This window comes from Semicossyphus pulcher, unplaced genomic scaffold (genome assembly GCF_022749685.1).
Source record: "Semicossyphus pulcher isolate SPU_LCO1_2020_fin unplaced genomic scaffold, fSemPul1.0.p SCAF_24, whole genome shotgun sequence".
NCBI lineage: Eukaryota > Metazoa > Chordata > Actinopteri > Labriformes > Labridae > Semicossyphus > Semicossyphus pulcher.
The window spans coordinates 7,077,269-7,098,226 of NW_027211698.1; the positions used below are offsets into that span (position 1 = coordinate 7,077,269).

Below are 20,958 nucleotides of genomic sequence, written 5' to 3' on the forward strand. Positions count from 1 at the left end.
GGCCGATACCGATTATTAGTAGTCAAAGAGGCCGATAACCGATATTTGAAGCCGATATTCATTTGCAGTAAAAGTGAAAATATTGGCGTCAAAATTTTGAATAATACAAACTCCAACACTTAACTTTGTTTAAATGCCTTTAAGCATATGCATCAGAGCCGTCGGATTAAGAAAAAAAAAAAAAAGGCCAATGCCGATATGCAACAAAATGCCGAATATCGGCGCCGATAATCAGCCCGGGCGATAATCGGTCAATCCCTACAAATTAGGTGAAATCACCTCGTTAATTACCTATTTTCTCTCACAGTTTTTGTATGCAAATTTTCTCACCCAACCACACAGTGTCAAAGAGACATGTTCCCTCTTTTGTTCAGAAGAAAAAAACGTAATCGCAGAAAAGCCACGTTTTAAGAATTCAGCTTGTGTCCTGGCTTGTCAGTGAGGAAGACGAATTATAGGCTTTCCAAATGTTTATATTTTGAGGGAACTGTAAACCCTCTTACACAAATTCCAAACAGCCCCATCCATCATGAAGATCCCGCCGTCCTGCTGAGACAAGGCTGTTCTGTGTAGCCTCTGCTTTGAATCTTGTCCTGTAGTAGCAAGCATTGCTTACAGTCTGAATTCCTTACGCCACCAAACTCTTCATTAATTCAGCTGTTGAAAAATATTTTACATAAAGTTTTTTTTAATGTGTAAAAAATGTATGTTTGGCAAAACAAGGTGAGGCAAAGTTTTCCCTGCATACTCAGCCTGGCTAACTTAACTGAATGTCTCCATTCAGCTTCTCCCATTAGGTTTAATAAACACAGTTTGGTGTGTCACCATCCTGCGAGTGTACTGAAGCAGCTTCTACACACAAGTGATCCACAGTCCAGATACAGTATAAGCTCTGTGCTCTGTGGTCTGCTGCCGTTATAAACTGGCTACTGTGCCTAAAGTTACAGGTTAAAGAAGTGTGCTCTTAATTCATTGGCCAGCTCCTTGTTTAGCAGACCAGTCAACTAACCAACTATCTGTCTCTTCTGTGGCAGGATGCACCCGGTTGGACTCAGTCCACTGAGATGTTACTGAGCGACGAAGATGGGTCAGAGAAGGAAATCCCGCTGGTGAGGCAAACACCCCGTACACCAACCCTCCATCACCGCCGCAGCTCCACCGACTGAACCAGCCATGCCCCGCCTACCCTCCTGAATCTCCTCCCCGACCTCTGCTCGCTTCCTCGGCCGAATCTGACTCACTCCAGCCCCGACGACTCCCAAGTCAAGTCAGCATGGCCACGCCCTTCCTGTGGAAGCTGTCCTCCCAGAAGCTGGGCTTCTTTCTGGTCAGCTTTGGGTTCATCTGGGGCATGATGCTGCTGCATTTCACCATCCAGCAGCGAGCCAGCCATGAGAACAGTGCTGTGCTGAGGCAGCAGATCCTGGACCTCAGCAAGCGCTACATCAAGGCCCTGGCTGAGGAGAACCAGAGTGTCATGGATGGACCCTATGTGGGTACTATGACGGCTTACGGTGAGTAGATGAAGTTAATGTAACTAAGATGTTTTCTCACTTAAAGGAGCAACCTGTTTGTTTTGTTCATCCTTTAGAGTTCTACCAAATATATCTACAAACAAAACCAATACATAGCATTATGTTGCGCACCTGCGTTGTACCGGATTGTAAGGAAAGCAAGAGGAAAGAGAAGCTGGAGTGGAGGACTACCGGAATACTAAGGACGTTGATCGCTGCAGGCAATAGCTCAGAGCAGTACAGAATCCGGAATACGACGAGCAGTCTGCATTTCAAAGCTGACACTTTTGAACGAGACACGAGGACGGAATAGACGCTCTGTCTCGGAGGCGGGCGTCCTACATTGAGGAAGTGTTGTTTAGTAAGCTCCTTGGCCTCCACTAGATGACATGTTTTAGGCAGTCTGAGTCGTAGTCGGAGGTTTTTCAGGGCCCATTGAACAAGCGGATAGCGTCCTCCAAAGGCACAGAGCAAAACTGCATTTTTTCTTCCACCAAAATGGCATTAGCTCCCCGTAATAGCATGATAGGACTGAGGTTGAAAATCAGCGAAACTGCCCTTTAACTTAGCTAAGTTCTCCTGTGGTAGTCGTCTGTAGAGATAGACCGATATGGTTTTTTCAGGGCCGATACCGATACTGATTATTAGTAGTCAAGGAGGCCGATATCCGATATTTGAAGCCGATATTCATTTGCAGTAAAAGTGAAAATATTGGCGTCAAAATGTTGAATAATACAAACTCCAACACTTAACTTTGTTTAAATGCCTTTAAGCATATGTTTATTAAACAAACAAACAAAAAGCGCAGGGAGTTCCCAGGGTCAGCAGCATCTCTTACAAAGTTAAATGAACATTTAAATAAATAAATAAATAACTTCCTGAAGTTTTGTAAAGGAAATATAACAAAGTTAAATAAAATGTGCAAAGAAATGAACTCTTATCGACCGTCGGAAAGAAAGAAATTTTAAAAAAAAAGGCCGATGCCGATATGCGTCAAAATGCCGATTATCGGCCGAATCGGTCTATCCCTACTCGTCTGGCAGGATATTTTGCAAACAGGAACTGCTAGTTCCTACATTTAATGCTGACAATTTGCAAGTTGCACAGCTAACTAACCAAGCACATAACTTTATACCTCCTGTTCACATGCCCCACATTTTGGGACTATAGCTGTTTTCTTCACATAGGTTAATCCAGCCGTTGCAACCTGCTTCCTCTCGCCTAATTCTACTCAGATGTGTTTTTGATTCGCTGAGCACATCAAAGCTGAAGTGGAAAAGCCCATCAGAAGTTATAAACGTGTTAAGAGAATCCTAAGAACGTCCTTCCAAATATAAAGGAGCTGGAGTCTGATGTATGAAATCACAGGATAAACACGTAGCCCAGCCTTCACATGTCCTTTGAGTTGGATCAAATAGTTCCACTTGTTCTCCTTTAGCAGACACAACACTGCTACACACACGGAAACTTGCCTCTGAGATTAAACGCTGAAACAGCTGCACCGGAGCAAAATACTGTAATAGCACGGGTCCACAAGACCCCATCAATAAGTTATTCATGCCATTAATAGACCTGTATGGCTCGATAGGCGGCTTCATTAGAAACCTGAGATTGGAATTGATTGTTCTCTAATACCCAGAGAAACAACAGGATATAGTAAAGCTCTTGGAGATTAAAGCGTCCAGAGAATGTAAAGAAGAAGCCCAAGTAGGCAAAGAAACAAGTGCATACTTGCTTAAGGTTTTAAGCTGAACTTAGCAGGTAAGCTTAATCAACCTGTGTGTATTTAAAGGTGCATGCACGTTGTACCTTTTTAATGGAACATCAACATCTTATTCATTCGATTAAGTTGTTATTACTTGACCTGGTGTCAATTACTCAAGATGTAGAGTAGTGAGGTTTATTTTGTACAGTTTTAATTCATATAAACTTCATTCACACAGCAGTTATCCTCATCATTTATCATGGGATTATGTTGCGGTAACATGATCCGAGAGCAGCTCGTGGTTTTCCCTGCAACACGATCCGGGGGTTTCCAGGGAGCAGCGTCCCGCCCAGTTCTTCCCTTCTTATGACGGATTGATTTCGGTGATGCCGTCGGAGCCGTCCAACAGTCCCCCCGACCTCCGTCCGGTATGACATCAAAATCCATTTCATGTCCTTGATTAGATCGGGAGGCAGCAGGAGACTGTGCGCTTCCTGCGTTCACTCACTTGGTCGGTGATTTGCCCTGATATGATTTGTAACGAGTTTAAAGGGGAGAGGGTTTCCTCCTTTTCCATCCATAAACGACCCATAAAATCTTAATGCGTGTGAATTTAATATTATGTCCCCTGAAAGCACATTTGGAGCACGGGTGGGACAGCGCCTTATTAGCAGTGCTGATTGTAATAAACCCATGTTGAAGAGCGTTTACATTTCTAGATTATACATTTGACTAAATCCAAACTGGACTCATTTTACTGCCATGTGTGTCAAAGTGCAGGGAGCTGTGTCAGCTCTAATCACAGTATTCTGCGTCACGATCTTCTATGGGAGAAATATTTTAGGAAATCAGTCGACCGTAGACAAAAAGTAAGGCTGTTAAATGATTCACTGATATTAAGTTGGATGGAAGATTATTCTCTCTCTCTTTATCGCTCCTTTGGCTGCACCAGGTTTGGTTGTTGATGCGTGCCATAAAAATCATGTCTTCAAATTATTCTTTGAGGCATTAAACATTCTTTATTTTTTAAAATAGTTTAAAGTAAAAAAGATTTGCTTTTGCAGTATTATGGACTGGCTGTCTGGTGCAACATTTGCGGAAAAAATCACAAGCGGCGCCCAGTTAGTGACGCCTTTTTCATCAACAGCAGTGGTTGGTCTGCCAGAGAGGGTAGGCGGAGCTAACGCGACAAACAAGCGACGTGTGTGTTTTTCCGGTTTCTGTAAACGTTGCGAGTAAACAGTAATCTACTATGGCTGAATAAACAAAGAAAAGATGGATGACTACAGATACAACTTCAACAAGAAGTGAAAATCCAAAGAAAAAGAAACAAACTCGACGCTCAGATGAAGGCAAAAGCGACCGTCAGAGAGGAAAATCAAGAGTTACAACCGTGGACGTCACACATGCGACAAAGTTTGGGTATCTTGGAAGTGTGCTCTCGCAATTACCTTTTATCGCCACAGGTGTCGCCAAAGAGAAAGAAACGATCGAATCATTTTTTTCATGCGTTCTTCAGACGGTGTCATTAGTTTGCAGTAGGGCTGCACGATTATGGCCAAAATGATAGATTGATCAATATTGAGATCACGATTATTAATCACTGTTTTTATTAATTTTAGCGACACCCTTTTTTTTTGCATCAAACTAAAACTAAACTGGGTTCTTTACCTGAACTTTGTGCATCTTCTAGAGGCAAAATGCTAATTGCATTGGTCATTTCAGCCTGTCTTTGGGAGTTAGGTGGATAAAGTGTCGCACTGTACAGCGTCGCAGTTGTGGATGTCTGACTGGATGCTGGACAAGGACATTCATCATCCTGCTCTTTGTGCTGTTTTTTCAGGTGGTTAAACAAAGTAATTGTGTTGCTTTGCGGCGCAGACACAGGTGCTTGCTTCACATCACTTGCCCTAAACCTGAAATACCTCCAAACAACAGACGACGAGCCATTACGGGGGACCGGTGTTTCCGTTTAACGAGTGACTCGATCAGTTCCTGTTTTAGCGTAACAACGAGCAGCATTCACTCCACTTGAAAGACGTAACAGAAGTATATTTTGAGCTCATAATTTAGAACAACAAAGACGCATTCATGATGCGAGCTGCATATTCTCTTCCTGTTTTCAGCAGCTGCTGTAACCAAGACAACCACAGACGCATTCGGCTGAAGGTCACCAGTTAACATGGTCACTCACTGAACCAAAACACCGGTCCCTGTTGTTTACTCTTCCACTTTTAACTGGCATGACAAGCCAGCTGTTTAGGGAGCGCTTTATTTGATATGCAGCAGAGCTTTCTACGGGCGGAGCACGCATCTTAAACACCAATACCGCTGTCAATCAATTATTGAATCATGGGAATTCAGGAGTTCAAAGTTTGCAGCTCTTTTTGATCACTGCTGACACAGCCATACCATTCAGCTAAAACGCTACTTTTTGCAAATGTAACATTTGTTTGTAGCAGCCCTGCAGGGAATTTGCAATAGCTTTTCAATGCAAATGATCTGCTGATTCTTCACATGATTATTAAGCACTACGTTGCTCTGAAGAATCGAAGCGTTAGGAGACACCTGCACGTTGCTTGTTTTGTCTGAGCTGCAGTCCAGGACTTAGAGATGTTCACGTCATACTTACACGAGACAGGGAAGGGCTAGCCTCTCTTGAGGAGTTAGAAGTCAAGTTTTCTTGAGGAATAAGTTACTTAATTATTCATAGAACAGATACTTATCGAAGTCTGTGGATTATCTCAGGGTTGGAGCTGAGCTTTCATCGCCTTTCCTTTTAGCCTCGTCCCAATTTGCTCTACCTGAAGCCTATCTCACGGCACTGTCTCATCATTCCCTTCCTGTCAAGTGAAATCAGCAGGAAGAGGATACATAATCTTTCCCGTCCCCGCCCTTCCTGAAACCGCAGCCGGCCACCTGACACCCTTCCTTGCTTCTGCACACTTCAGCGGCTACTGTGGGTTTCTTTTGCATCTCGGACGTAAATCACACTCGTCCTCTCGGCGTCCGTCGGCTCCGTAGGGCCAATATCCGAATTCAGGAGGATACAGCTGCCCTCAGCTGAAGACTGGGGTGTGGTGTAAGCTTATATTGCTAGGCTAATCCGTCCTCTCTTGGGTGGAAGGTCAATGGATGCTTCTTCTGCTTCTGTCTGCTACTCATATTATACCAAATCTAAATTACAGGGACTGTCAGGCCCTCGCAGATCACAATAAACAATAGAGATCACTGATGAATGCCTTGGGCTTATGTCTCCTTTAATCACTTCTCTTTAATCACAAGCTTCCCCGTTCATTGTGCGTTCAGATTATTATATTATACGACACTATTATTAAAAGCAAAGTTAGGTTTAGTGCATTTACCGCCCGAGGATTTGTTTTGTAATTGCATCACCTCGCAGAGAAATATTGAGACAGGCAGAAATGTGTCCCTAGGTGCGCTATTACTCATCAGGTTACCTGGCAGCAGTGTTACAAAGGGACAAGTGGAAGCATTATTCACAGTGCCATGGATGCTTTTATAACATACTCGCTAATGAGGGTCTCTGACTCACAGCAGCGCAGTTTATTTTTTAAGACTTTGGAGCAGACGATTCTGGAAAAGACGTTTGTCATTCGTTGGCTCCAACACAAAGGATTTAAACTCTTTAATAAAAAGCTACAAATGCAGATGGAAATAGAGATCAAGTAATTGTAGAAAATTGTATCTCATGTAGAAGTTTCATGGGATGAAAAAATTCAGTTCATGTCAAAATCGCAACCTGGAAGATTTTCATGTAAATAAATGTCTGTTAAGTCTCTATCTATTGCTGAATGAGGTTACACACTGTAGATTGAGCCTATGGCCCACTGATGAAAGCTGCTGCATTTGCAGTATATAGTATTATTATATGGGTGTCTGTGGCGACAGGAAATCCCAAGCAGCGCCCAGTTAGTGACGCGTTCTCCATCAGCCAGCAGTGGTTGGTCTCCCAGAGAGGGTAGGCGGAGCTAAGCGGCTGCTTTTCCGCTCTCTGCAAGCGTTGCGAGTAAACAGTAATCTACTATGGCTGAACAAACACAGAAAAGATGGATGACTACAGATACAACTTCAACAATAATCCAAAGAAAAAGAAACAAATTGGACGCTCAGATGAAGCAAACAGTCTGAAAAGGAAAGCGAGGAAAATCAAGAGTTACAACCGGAGCCAACCGTGGACGTCTGGTTATCTGCGAAGGCAGTTGCCCAAATAGAACCAAACTGAGAACTTTGAGATTCTAACTTTAATGTCGTATAATAATGTGCTGCTGTGGTTTTCTTAGCACTCAGCAGACTGGAGTAAATCCTCACATAAGCACCACTTTGTAACAAATTGGAATTGATTGGTTTGAATCAGGAATTTAAACTTCTATCTGCCTTATTGTAATCTTTTTTTTTAATACTTTATTGTATTAATTACAGTTTCATCATTCCAGACAGCTGTTTCTTTAGTACATTGCAATTTTTATATTAAATTTAAGTAATATATAAATTGGGAAAGAAATACAGAACAACAAAAAAGGACAACAGCAACAATATCAACAACAAAACAAAGCAAAAAGCCTTATTGTAATCTTAATCAGGGCTGTTTGAAATGCAGTTTGCCCAATTTATAGTAGAAGAATGTACAGCTGTTATGTACTGTGTGAAAAACTGTTGGAAAGACTTTTTATTTATCAATTTATTGATCAAATATTCCAACTAAACTCTAACTTATAACATGAACAGATGAGTCTTGCTTAGATTTTCATCACTGCTGCTTGATGGGACATGTGTGTTTGGATACTTGGCTACCCGAAGTCCTCGGAAGAAAGTATCTTTGATTAAATTTGGCGGATGAAAAATACTTCTGGTCATTTGGATCGACTTTTGATTGAAACATTACTTGTTTATTGTAATCCAAACTGCTGCTCCGGACGGTAAAAGCAAGGGCAAGTAATAAATGAAGCGACAGAAGACATTAGCAAAGATTTTAAACCAATCCTTGTGGATGTCTCTGATGTTAAGCCTGATCACAGAGATGAGCAGAAAGGGCCTTTAACTCCTCTCACTCCTTCTTTCTGTAATTATATTCGGCTCAATAGTTTGGCGAGGTATCCCTCCAAAGCTTTCCGTTTGGTTTCTTCCCGGCCTCGCTTCGATGCACCGCGCGCATCTGCTCCTCCCAGCGCTCAGCTCGTCCAAATCAGACAAATGCTCTGGCGTTTGTCTTCACACGAAATCAGGCTGGTGTGCTCTGCCAGGCCTCGTTGCGCCCTTGCCAATCTTTCTGACGTGATCGAAACTGGCGTGTCAAATGCATTACGGCGAGGGAAAAATGTGGCGCCTGTATGTGATAGACAAGCTGCGATTATCATCACCCGAGGAAAGCGAGCGCGATGCACGCTGGATGGTTTCTGTGCACATACAAGCCAACGCGTGGAGTCGATGATTAAGACACAGCTCTTTGCAGTAAGCACGTGTTGCTGATTGCAAAATATTGCTTGGTATAATGTATGTTGCAGTTACAACATCTTGAAACTAATTGCTCTGTAAATGTCATCGAAATTGCCGCAGGTCACAGTATTCAACAAATGCAAAGAATGTCATTCCTTAACATTTGGAATGTATGCCCTATCAATCACATTACTGCTCTGCCTCCCTCCTGCCTAAACAGCCATTAGCTTAGCTTTTATGCACTGCATGGGAATTAGAAATAAGACGCCCAAAGAAACAGGAAATACGTGCAGGAACATGGCCACAGCTGAAATCAAGCGACTTGTTGCAGTGGGAGATGAGGAGCTCCTGGTCGTACGTTTTCAAACACAAGGTAGTCGGGTGAGCCTGCCAAGACGACAGGCTGCAGCTTAAATCACCTGCATGTGTTAATGGTTATGATAGCCAGGGTGATAATGGAAGAATTGGAGGCATTTTATTAGTCATGTGGAACCTTTTTCCCTCTGTTAATCAGATACAGATTGAAGGTGTACGTCCAAAAAACTTCTTGTTTTTTTTTTTTCTATTCCTTATTCCACACATTTTATGTTTTTGTATCCAGTATCAGACACTGTTATTAAGGCATTAAGGCTAGTAATACTAGGGATGCACAATATTATCGGCACGTTATTGCTATCTGCAGATTATGGCTTAAAAATGACACATCGGCAGATATGTCATTTTTCTGCCGATATTTTCCGGCGATAAAACCGCTTTAAAGTCGAGGTGAAATTAAAAATGTCATTTTAATCCTTTTAGATCACATCCCCGATAATATTGTGCATCTATTTGACAATATAGGCCCAAAAAAATACAGAAAATCCATTTCTCCATATTCTTATATCAAAATCCGATCATTTTTTCTTCCTGTAAAACAAAATATCCCGCGTGCTTACGTAGGCTAGAACCAACCAATTTCAACCAATCAATCTGCAACATTTAGCCACAGAGCACCAAGAACGCTCGGTCAGTTAGCTAGCTACTGCGCTGTGGAGAACGTCTGTCGACGCCCACTTCTCAACGATCAAATCAAATCCCTCTAATGATATGTCCCGCCTGCACGTCCTGTTTCACTCGGAAATCAACACGATACGGAAGCTAGATACTTTGGAAATGCCGTTTCAGCTCGACTTTAATTCTGCCTAACTGTTCGATGATTCCCTAAAAAAGCTCAACGTAATGCTACAACATTAACGCCGCACGATTGTGCGCGCGCACTGCCTGCGCACAGTTATCAACAATCTACAAATAAAGACTAAAAAGTCACAGAAACTCAGCCAATGAATAGAAGTTACTTTCACAACTCTTAACTAGCTAACCGTTAGCTCACATTCTCGTCATTTTACCAGACTTAACAACATCAAACATGCCGAAAATACACTTGCGGCCAAATGCGACGCTAACAGAGAAAACTTACTTACATATTCATGGACGCACACACGGTAAAAAGAGTCCGTCTGCGATGACGGTTGTCTCCGTAGCAGGTGCAGTGAACAAGTCCGGGCATGTCTCCCTCACTACCGTGTGAAGAAGGGTGCAAGATGTCTGCGGTATGGCAGCTTTTGGCCACTACATTACGAGTCGGCATGATATCAATTCCTACTACAGGGAGACTGGATGTTCTCTGCAGTTAGGTGGAAAAAAACATGTGCCTAATATATCGGTATTGAAATCAGCAATTGGCAAAAAGGGTTGGAAGATATCGGCAAGTAAAAACATGGTATCCTATCATTTTAAAATTATTTCAGGAATATTGATTTTAGTTGGATCTGAGCTTAGATCTGAGATTCTGTATTGATGTATTGATGTTGTAAGCCTCTGGCTCTTGCCTTAACCACTGTATATATTGATTTATTTACACCCCTATTCATTAATGATTTATAGACTAACCTAAACCTGAGGGAGCCAAGTGCATCTCCTCTCGGATATTCAAGGTTTTGGTGGAGGAAAAAAACATTTCCCAAATTACATCAATAACCTGATTCATGTTCTCGCTCGCAGACTTGAAGAAGACGCTCGCGGTGCTGCTGGATAACATCATGCTGAGGCTGGGCAAGCTGGAGTCCAAGGTGGAAAACATCTACAACGGCACGGGGGGCAACCTGACCAACGGCACCAGCACGGCCACGCCCAGCGCCACCAACCCTGAGAAAGTGAACGTGGCAGGTACGTGTTGCATCGCATGCCACTTGTTTGTGTGCAAATGAAAGGATTAGGCTTTAAGTCTGGAGGGTCTGAAGGCTGAAATCTCCAAAGGATTGAGGTCCTCTTTGCTGGCCTCAGAACGTCATTATCACATGAACTTGGACTTTGCAGTGTTTCTTCGTCCAGAGAACCCTGCACTTCCTTTAGGTTATGAAAACGCTCCGTAAACATGTTGTACTCGAGACTAATTTTAGAAACGAGGCTTTTTTACCACCCTTGTTTTTATTAAGACAGAAATTTCCATAGTGCAAAACATTCCCGAGGCATACAACAACTAAACACTGGCAGTATTGCACAGTGCACACCAGGCACTTTAATAGTACCAGACCACATCCTTGGACATAATTCAAATAAGGCCTCCGTTCACGCTGCATGACCCTTTTATTAGTTTTCATTGATTTTCCTGCCAGCTTTCAGATGATGAATTCGGGCCAGTTGAGAGAGTGAGGTGTTGCTTTTTTTCCTGTGTTTCTGTGCAGCATTAAGCAGCAGGAATGTGGACTTGGTGCTCTGAGCAGTTTAGCAGACTGATTGAGCTGTACAAAGTTATATTTGAATGCATCCTTATGACAGTTACCGCACTTTCATATTCTTATGAAATGACGCACCCTTTGTTGCCTCTTCTCTTTTAAGACCTTGAGCCTGAAAGCAGTTGGTTATTAATTGACACGCGCAACACATGAATGTGATCATAAACGTCTGACTTCCTTGTTACTCTTTGAAGTCTAGCAGCAAACAACTAATGCCACATCCTGTCACAGCATCTGATGTCGTGTCTGTTCACTCAGCTGCCTGACAGTATTGTAGGTTGCGTAATCTTTGAAGCTTGTGTGCTTTTTTTCCCGACCTCAATGTTTCTCAGCTCATCTCAAACCAACAGATTGCTTTAAACAAATTAGGATTGTTAGTAGAGCTAAGACAATAAGTTGATTAGATGAAAGTGTGTTTGAGTCTATGCTCATTATCCATGAAGCAGCTAAGCCAATTTTTGTAGCAATGCCAGGAGTTTCTGGTTGATGCTACTTAAATGTAGTTAAAGGTGCACTACAAAAAAATCGTCATTCCTAGTCGGGCTGGGTTTAAAAGAACAACAATTTTTCTAATTAATAAATGATGAACGAAATAAACGATCTTTAAAAAATTTGTAAAAATGTGTCTGATCACTCACGTTTCCGAGCGCTCCTGAACGCAACACGTCTCAGCGCTTTCCCCCGAAACACGGCGGTGAGGGAGACATGCCCGGACTTGTTTAATGCAAACTGCTAGGGAGATATCAGTGATTGACGACTGACTCTTCTAATGCAGGAAGTTGTTAATATTGTGTTGCCTTTTGTGTGTTGGTCATGCTAAATAAAAAGTACATGATGTTACTTAATTGAGGTTAATTCTTATTGTAGACATTAAAAATGTTGATAATGCAGCAGATAGAGGTGCATTGATATCGGATAGAATCGGGACCTTGTGAATCGGAACCCAGCCGTAACTCCTAGTGACACGGTCGGCTGTTGAGAGAACGGCAGTCAACCTTCTTGCACGCCCTCGTGCGGTCACTCGCATGCATGAACGAGCATCAGGGGTTTTTGCCGAAGACATGCAAAACTGAGCATGCTCAATCCCGGAACTCAGCGGCTCTGTTTACTTCTCACTAGGGATAGACCGATTATCGGCCGATATTCGGCATTTTGACGCATATCAGCATCTGCCTTTTTTTTTTGTTGTTGTTGTTTTTTGTTTTTATAAATCTGACGGCGGATAAGAGTTCATTATCGTTGCAAATTTTATTTAACTTTGTTTTATTTACTTTATAAAACTTCAGGAAGTTATTTATTTATTTATTTAAATTTTCAGTTAACTTTATAAGAGATGCTGCTGACCCTGGGAACTCCCTGCGCTTCTTGTTTGTTTGTTTAATAAACATATGCTTAAAGGCATTTAAACAAAGTTAAGTGTTGGAGTTTGTATTATTCAAAATATTTGATGCCAATATTTTCACTTTTACTGCAAATGAATATCGGCTCCAAATATCGGTTATCGGCCTCCTTGACTACTAATAATCGGTATCGGTATCGGCCCTGAAAAAACCATATCGGCCTATCTCTACTTCTCACTGACGAGACGTGTTTATTGAAGGGCATTGACGGTTTATTGACCATCTATTGGTAGTCATAACGTTAGCGAGCATGCTAAGGTTAGCCAACTAGCTCTAATGTAGATACACTGCATCAATATGGCATTGTTCTTCGTAACCAAACAGCAAATTCCTGTTTGTCCAGACAGGCTTCACTAACGATTTGTCGCTATTTTCTTACTATTTCCAGACAAAACAATGTACCAACATAATCAGAACATTTATCTGTCATGTGCACACTGTACACCCTCCTGGAGGAGACAGTGCGCACAAGAGTTGGCCCTCTGTTTAGTCTCAATCCCGCCATTGTTTGCACCAATCTGATATCCAATTGTCCACACACTCTTGGCCCACGCTCCCGTGTTGGAAAGCGATAATACTTGGACCTGTGACACATGTCAATGAACCTGCAGTGGCCCCCGCTGGCTGAAAACTTCCAGCAGTACCCTTGAGATCCAACATTGGGATCCTGAGTGCAGGTCAAGCTGACAAAGCGGCTACCACATCTCTCTTGGCAATGAGCTAAAGGGGCCCAACACTCCAGAGTCTCCATCGGAGCATGTCTCCTGTCTTTGAGTGGGTGGCAGGCAGCGCTGTTGCCAACTCCACTAGTGCTCCTCCCTGACTGGAAGGCAATTACCGAGATAAGAATCTGGACAGTGAGGGGAACACGCCTGGCTTTCAGAGGGGCTGCTATCAAGATGGAGCTGAGCAGCAGCCCTGGGACTGCACTGTTCCACCTCGATTGTATATATTTTATCGTAGCCTAGGACTCTGGCATGTTTGGGAGTTGGGCCGTTTATTCCCTGCTTTTATATTCAGTTTGGATTGGAGTGCAAGAGGTCGCATGAGTCTAGTTCCCATTTGTCCAAATTTCCATCCACTACTAGCACGAAGACCTCAGGAACTGGCCGCATCAAGATAAACAGCGCGTGGCGGTAATTCTCCACATCAGTTCCATTTAACTAGTATAGAAGAAGAGGATGCAATAATGACGTAATTCAAAGCGCAGCAGTTAAATCTGAAATAAACACAATTCCCACGTGATTATGTAGTTCTCACGCGATCTTGTGATCTTGTGAATCCAGCTGCTTGGGCTGAAGACATAAGTGAACACTATGTCACACAGTTATGATGTAACTATATATAGATATATATTTCTGGCTGGTGTCTGAAGGCTAATTCAATTAGCTTTGCCCTGGCTTAAAGCTGCTAATAAGCTAGTGAAGAATAGCTGTGATTTGTCATTGTAACACTAAAAGAGGTTTGTCATTTACTCAGTGCAGCGAACACAATACACAGCCCTTATCACTAACCTTGAAACTGAGCTTATCTAGCACACCTTTGCTGACTGCTGTAACAACCCAGAAAAGGCGTGCTCTTCTTTTTCCCACAGACAGGAGAGGCTTACTTTCCACAACAAACTAAGTCACATGCATGTGTTACCCACAAGGCCACCGACCAATGAAAACGAAGAAGACTTTTCTGACGACCAATGATTGGTCCAGCTCTAAGTTGTATAGAAAGATTTTCACCTCAGCCTTTCTGTGTGACTTTATTTCAAATGAGACCCTTAAATACAGCTGCACGATATCGGAAAAATTGCGCTTCTTTTTGCGATTTTTCTTTGTCGGAAAAATTGCGATTCTTTTTGCGATTTTTTTTGTTCTACGATATTTATTGCGATTTTAAAATATACAGGGAATTATACAGATAATCATACTTGTTACTATTTTCCTCTAACAAAACAGATCCCCCCTTTATAAATAAGTACAAAGACTTATGGCCTGCAGTCTACTTTAACTGCATGTCATCTACCATTTCTAACAGTGTTCAAATGTGTGTTTAATCAGCGTGACCAGTCCGGTGACAGTAACCTCCTGAAACAAAAGCTCACGTCTCTTGTTTCCTGTTGACACACACCTTCAGGGCGTGTGTGTGCGCTGTATGTGCAGCAAGTAGTCATAAACACTCGGCGGAACTTCCGCTCTGTGAGCGGCCTGTTTGTGTGGCCAGTGTTAACCAGCACTGGGGGGAGGTGTGGCTGATAACAGGAATAGTCACAAGCACTTTTGACACTGAGGTTCCGCCTCAGCGACATAACTCAGCTATCATGCAGCCTTTGCCATTTACATTGGACCAAGCAACGCCGGCTTAAAGTGGCCCCACTGTGTGTTTTCACATAGTGTTTCGGAAGCAAAACGTGCGCAAGGTGTAAACAAACAGCGTGTGCTTCAAATACATGCTGTTTCGCCCTGCCGTCTCCACTGTTTACACAGATGCTGTTTCACCTCTGTTCGGCCTCTGTTACTACATCCGATGGCGGCTCAGAGGCGAGAGACTTCGCCCCACCATTACCATCGCGTTTGACATAGAAGATCGAACGCAACAGAGGCGTAATAACCCCGCCTTGAACTGGCAGTGTAAAAAGGGCTTCACTTATAAGCCACGTGTCTGCCTCGATCATCCCGCCGACATGATCTGTGACGCCACCTGCGTTGTGTTTACGTTTCACATGCAGGTGACACACAGAGTCTGCAGCACAGCAGTCAGGTGTCTGTGTGCTCTGGTGAAGAGCTGCACTAATGTGATAACAGACGCACCCTTCCTGTGGATTAGTGATGGAAAGCGAGAAAGTGGCGAGTTTTTGTACAATAGCAGTTTCACTTGACGTGCTTCACTTTCTCACATCCTGCGATGGTTAAACGACGCATCCTGCAGCCATAGGTCGGTCAACTCACTTACATTTTATGTGACTCAAAAATGACTCCTCTTACTTTCTTTTTATAAAAATCTCGGCATTTTGAAAACAAATAAATGTTTTACTTTCCGTGCTAGCTCTTTGAACATAAAAAAATAGTCTGAGGCTGTTTATATAAAGCCATTAATGAAGGCCCCAATCATTTAGGCAGACTTGTCAAAGCTCTGGAGAATCCCCGACACTGCTGAAATCACAGTTTGAGACATCTCATCAAGACTGCATTGCTTATGTGACACTGGTTCTCTATTTCATCATCAACCCCACAACAAAGCCTCCATTCTCAGCCTCATGTTGACGTGTGATCTTTACAGCGTTACAGCTCCTGTAAGTCCAGCTCCTCCCCTGCGACTTAACGCTGCTGATGTGAACCAACAGCTGCGAGCACACAATGCTCCTTTCTTCTGACTGGTCACCTCGCAAAAATGTGACCCGCACTCACACACCTCATGTGCTGTCAAAGCTGCATCGCGGTTGTCAACAGGCCACATTTTGTTTGCTTCCGCCCACGCACGGAGATGGCTTCAGCCCTCGTGTGCTGCTTGCATTAAGCAAAGAACAACAGGCACAGGAGCCCTTCATCGGATCAAAACAAGTCGATCTGGCTTTGGTTGCCGCCTAGCAGGAGGCAGATGGGACTCGTCCAGCAGCGGTGTGTGACGCCTCGCCTTGCCACGTCTCGCTGATGTGGTCTAATCAGCATCTCCAGCAGTGTTTCACCCGTGGGCCGGCTCGTGGCACGGCAATGTAATCTCCTCCTACACGCACACAGGCGTGGAGACAGATGTAATAATGGTCAGGTGGTGATTTGCAGCAATCTAATTCACCCTCGCTTGCCTCTGCTTCCCTTCTATGATATATTTCTCCACCATTTGCGTTTTAAGTGATCAACGCCCCGGACATCTCGGCCACACTGCCGCTGCCTTTTTGCGTCCTGTCTTTTTGACACGATTACCTTTTTCGGTAAACAGAGACCCCTTTGCTTTCACAGCTCAGGGCGTCTTTGTCTCTTTCAGCTATTGATCCGTTCGCATCTCCGTTTGCCATTCACAGTGAAAGATGAGATCCAAGGTGTCAATGTCAACAAAGGGAACGAGACAAGGACACGGTTTCTGCTGGGGATTGCTGCTTACCTCATGATTTGATTGTTTGCTTCGAGAAAAGGTTGATTCGACGCACAGCCACCGCGCATTGAACATTTAATGCTGAAATCATCATGTCGGACTGTATGCCATTTCAAGCAGGGTCTGCGGTCTCCATTACGTTCTGGAAGGCCTGTTTACTTCTTCAGTGTACAGATCGATACTAATAAAGTACCCACATACACACACAAACCCACTCAGTGCTAATAAGCTGCTGAGAGATGCTGTCTGCTCCCACACACTTTCAAACACTCACGTGAATCCTGACATTCATCACCCTGCGGTCTAATGTAAATCGCACAGCAGCAGAAGGCAGCAGCAGCAGAGGTTACTTGATAAAGGGTCAGGAGAGTAAATAGTTAAAGAGGGGGTGTTATGCTGTTTCACATTTTAAGACATATATATATATATATAATGTTGGATGTTCAGACTAAACGTGGGTGAAGTTTCAAATCTGTAGGTAAAAGTATGTTGGAGTTATCACCTGCTAAAAAAGTCTCAGTCTGCAGGCTTTCAGACGCTTCACTTTGTGATGTCACAAAGCGAAGGAACTCTGTATTTGGGCGTCTGCCTGAGACACAGCCGAACTTCCTGCCCCTGGCACAGTTCCTTTGCCGAAACATTCAAACACTGAGTTCTGCCCCTTGGTAGGCTTCAGAGAGCTGGCCAATCAGAAGAAAGCGGGCCTGTAGGGGCGGGGTTTCTTAAAGGGACAGAGCTGACTGAGTCGTTTTAGGCAGAGGCTGTATGAGGGCCTGCACAGAGCACCAGTACGAAAACAATGTGGAGTTTTTTTTAACTGTAAATTATGCTTAGCTACTCCACATGTAGCTTCAGAGTGAAATATGAAGCTTGAAATTAGCATAATACCCCCCCTTTAAAATGTTATTAATTAGGTTAAATTGCGATTTATACTACTTAAGTAGTATAAATCTTAAGCACAGGCGCATAAGAGTCTGTCATCGGCCGGACTAGACCTGAATCTTTGATGTAGAGATCCGGAGAGGAAGTTTTTCTCACTACCTAAGACACAACTTGTGCTTACCTGCCTGTTTCAGAGCTTCAAATGAAACACTAGAGACGACTGAGCCTCTCCAGGACTTCCCCTCTCAGTCCAAGGTGCAGACAACAAGCACAAACAGGCTCTATATTAATGCGTGCGCATTTTTTCTTTGCATATGGAATCCATCGCAGAAAAGCCAACTTTATGAACTCGTGTTATGCTGTTGCGGGGGTCTCTAGAGCCCCTTCCCATATGGAAAACATCTTCTTATAGCAGAGTTGTAAACAAACAAGTTGGAACGCCTGGAAACGTTTCCTGAGGCCTTGTCGACGGGGCTCATGGGATCAGCACACAGTTAGTATGTGATGCTCTTTCTCTCACATGTTAGCACTTAAATCACTCCTGGAAATATCATTCAGAAAACATCCCCCCAAACCTAGAAAATACTGTTTAAAAACATCATGTTCAGCCATGTTTTTTGTTGGAAGTAGAAGTTTAAACTGCGAATAAACACAAGCCACACCATTATGATTACATTACAGCCACTGTTTGACGCTGAGCAGATTCTCGAAGACGTGTGCTGATGTGATTAACTAGGCTACTGTTGTCCCCACGATTAGGCGAACAGTCCACAAAGCCCTCCCTTAAAAGAACCATCGTCACATTAGATCACATTCGCTGTATCTGACTGGTTGAAGCAAACTGCGCTGACCCATTCCTTCAGGGGGCACTACTTTCTAATATGCGCCACATCAAGCTTTTGAACCTTAAAATTAAACTACACTGAAACATATTTCTCCACACACACTTGAGTGGATGCTGCCCTTAGGCGGAGGTAAAATGAAATCTTGTTAACTCATTGTGTTATATTACACTTAGACCATGAGATGGCTGTAATGATTTTTTACTCGATTAATCAATTAATCAACCAGAGGAAAATTAATCTGCAACAACTTTGATAAATCATTTCATTCACTGGTTTTAGCTTCTTAAATGTTAATATGCATTCACGTCTTCTATGACAGGAAACTGAATATGTTTTGATTTTAGATAATTTTTTAGATAAACATTTTAATAATAATATAATATATAAAAAAATTATGATTAATTTCAACCATAGGCTGTATAAAAAGATGGACGACATGACGAAGCCAAACCCTCTCTATCGCCCCCTGCTGACTGGCTGCAGTATAGCTCATAAAGCCCGCCTCCTCCATGTTAACAGATGGGACATGAGTCAAACTTTAAAATCAAAATACACGCCCGATAAATGTTTCTCAAACACGGTTTCTGTCATTATAGTTAGCTCTTATCATGCTGATTTATGTCCAAGTGTTCATTTTTCTGACAAGTTTATATTTAATTAATTATTTGATGCTGTTAAAAGGATGATTGACAGCTCTGTTGACAAATCCGGCTCCTGCAGGCGATCTGTTCCATAGGGTAGCTCACAAAATGATGCGATAACATCCACGATAACATCATGATACATCACGATATCTGATTAACTGAAGAAAACAAAATGCCCCTAAAAAGGTGAAGTGCAGCTCCGGCTCCAAATGACATCACCATCGCAAGAAGGCAGCGCCCGTCACAGGGGGTTATTTTGGCTTTAATTTTGTACAATGAGAGCAGATGGAGACGAGTCCAATTTTAGCTTTAAAATATAGAAGTGTTAATTGAGGGCACCCATATACCCTCTAATACATGTAGAATACATGCACAGCTGTCTGCTCCAATTAGAACCTGAAGGAAGAGCTCTTTTTAATTTGTTAAAGTTCTGACCTTGAAGTTATTATTCAATAGATACAAAGAACCAATGTAGAGGCTGGCTCATTCCACCTGCTGTCTATAAAAAGGTTGTATCTGCTTTGTCCATCATGCACCGGACTCCTCATTTGTTCCTTGGCGTATGAAACAAAGATTACCGATGTGTTTTCCACTGAAACAGAGAGTCAGAGCTCGCTGCAGGATAACAAGAATTAAATGAAATTAAGCTTTTAGCTCATCGGCGGTAAATCAATTTGAATTCTCCTAACCCCAAGTGAGTCGAAACCAATTCCAGGAAGACACACAGATATCGTTACACCGGGGCCTTTCGCCACCACATCCTCAGTAACACACACGCACACACACTCTGGGGCTGATGGAGGGAGCAGCGTGGGACGGGGGGGGAACATCTGGGGGCTAAATACACCATCGGCCGGGACACGTGCACCCCACTTTTTTGTCTGCCTTTAGTAGTTGGTGAAATTTAACAGTGTTTAAAAAGTCTAAAGAAAGGTTGGCGCCCCGTCATGTGTTGCCAAAGCAAATATAATATATTCAATGTCTCCCTTCTGTCTCATTGCTCTCTGCATACTGTATGACTCTGCTGCACTCCATCTCCCTCTGCATCCTCTATTGTCTCCTCTGTCTCCTTGCCGGTATTGTTAGTGCTCTGGTTAGAGCCACATCCTCGGCCCCTATATAATCTGCCTCTTCTACCATATGCAAATGAAAGCCGATCAATCCGTACGCAAACTCTCTCCTCCCGGCGTGATCCAGACTGAAGGACAGATTCAGGCACGCTTGAACCGACATGCGTGATGCGTGTTCCGGGCGCACACATGAATCCACTCTAAACACTGAGAGCGAGTGCTTCTGCATTATGCAGCTCTGTGGCTGCTTCACGAACGATAAGGCGCTGAATATTCTCAGCTCCACTGCAGCGCCTGTTAAAGGAAAACAGGCCGACTGTTTGGAGATTAATGTTTGTCAAGTGTCCAGAAATATTTCCTTAAATTCAACCTCTCGGGAGAAACAGAACATTCCCATATGTAGCTGTTTCGACTTTACAGACACTGTTGATAATTCTCAGTTTAACTTACAGCCCCTTTCATCACAACAACAAGTCCTCTGGCTCGTCTCGCGCATCTCACAGCCTGAACTTGCAGCTGTCCAAAATTTATCCAGATCAACATTTGCGCGTTAGTCATAACTCTGCAATGTTTCGAGCTAATCGAGG

At 43.1% G+C, this 20,958-nt stretch overlaps 1 protein-coding gene across 1 annotated transcript in view; it reads left to right on the forward strand.

The window, feature by feature from the left end:
* The first annotated feature begins 1,084 nt into the window (after positions 1 to 1,084).
* Positions 1,085 to 20,958, forward strand: part of mgat5 (alpha-1,6-mannosylglycoprotein 6-beta-N-acetylglucosaminyltransferase) — an 82,865-nt gene continuing 62,991 nt past the window's right edge. The window contains exons 1-2 of the mRNA XM_069675216.1: positions 1,085 to 1,514; positions 10,717 to 10,881. Of these exons, the coding sequence (XP_069531317.1) occupies positions 1,274 to 1,514; positions 10,717 to 10,881 (406 nt within the window). The 5' untranslated portion in view covers positions 1,085 to 1,273. The remainder of the gene's footprint in view (positions 1,515 to 10,716; positions 10,882 to 20,958) is intronic.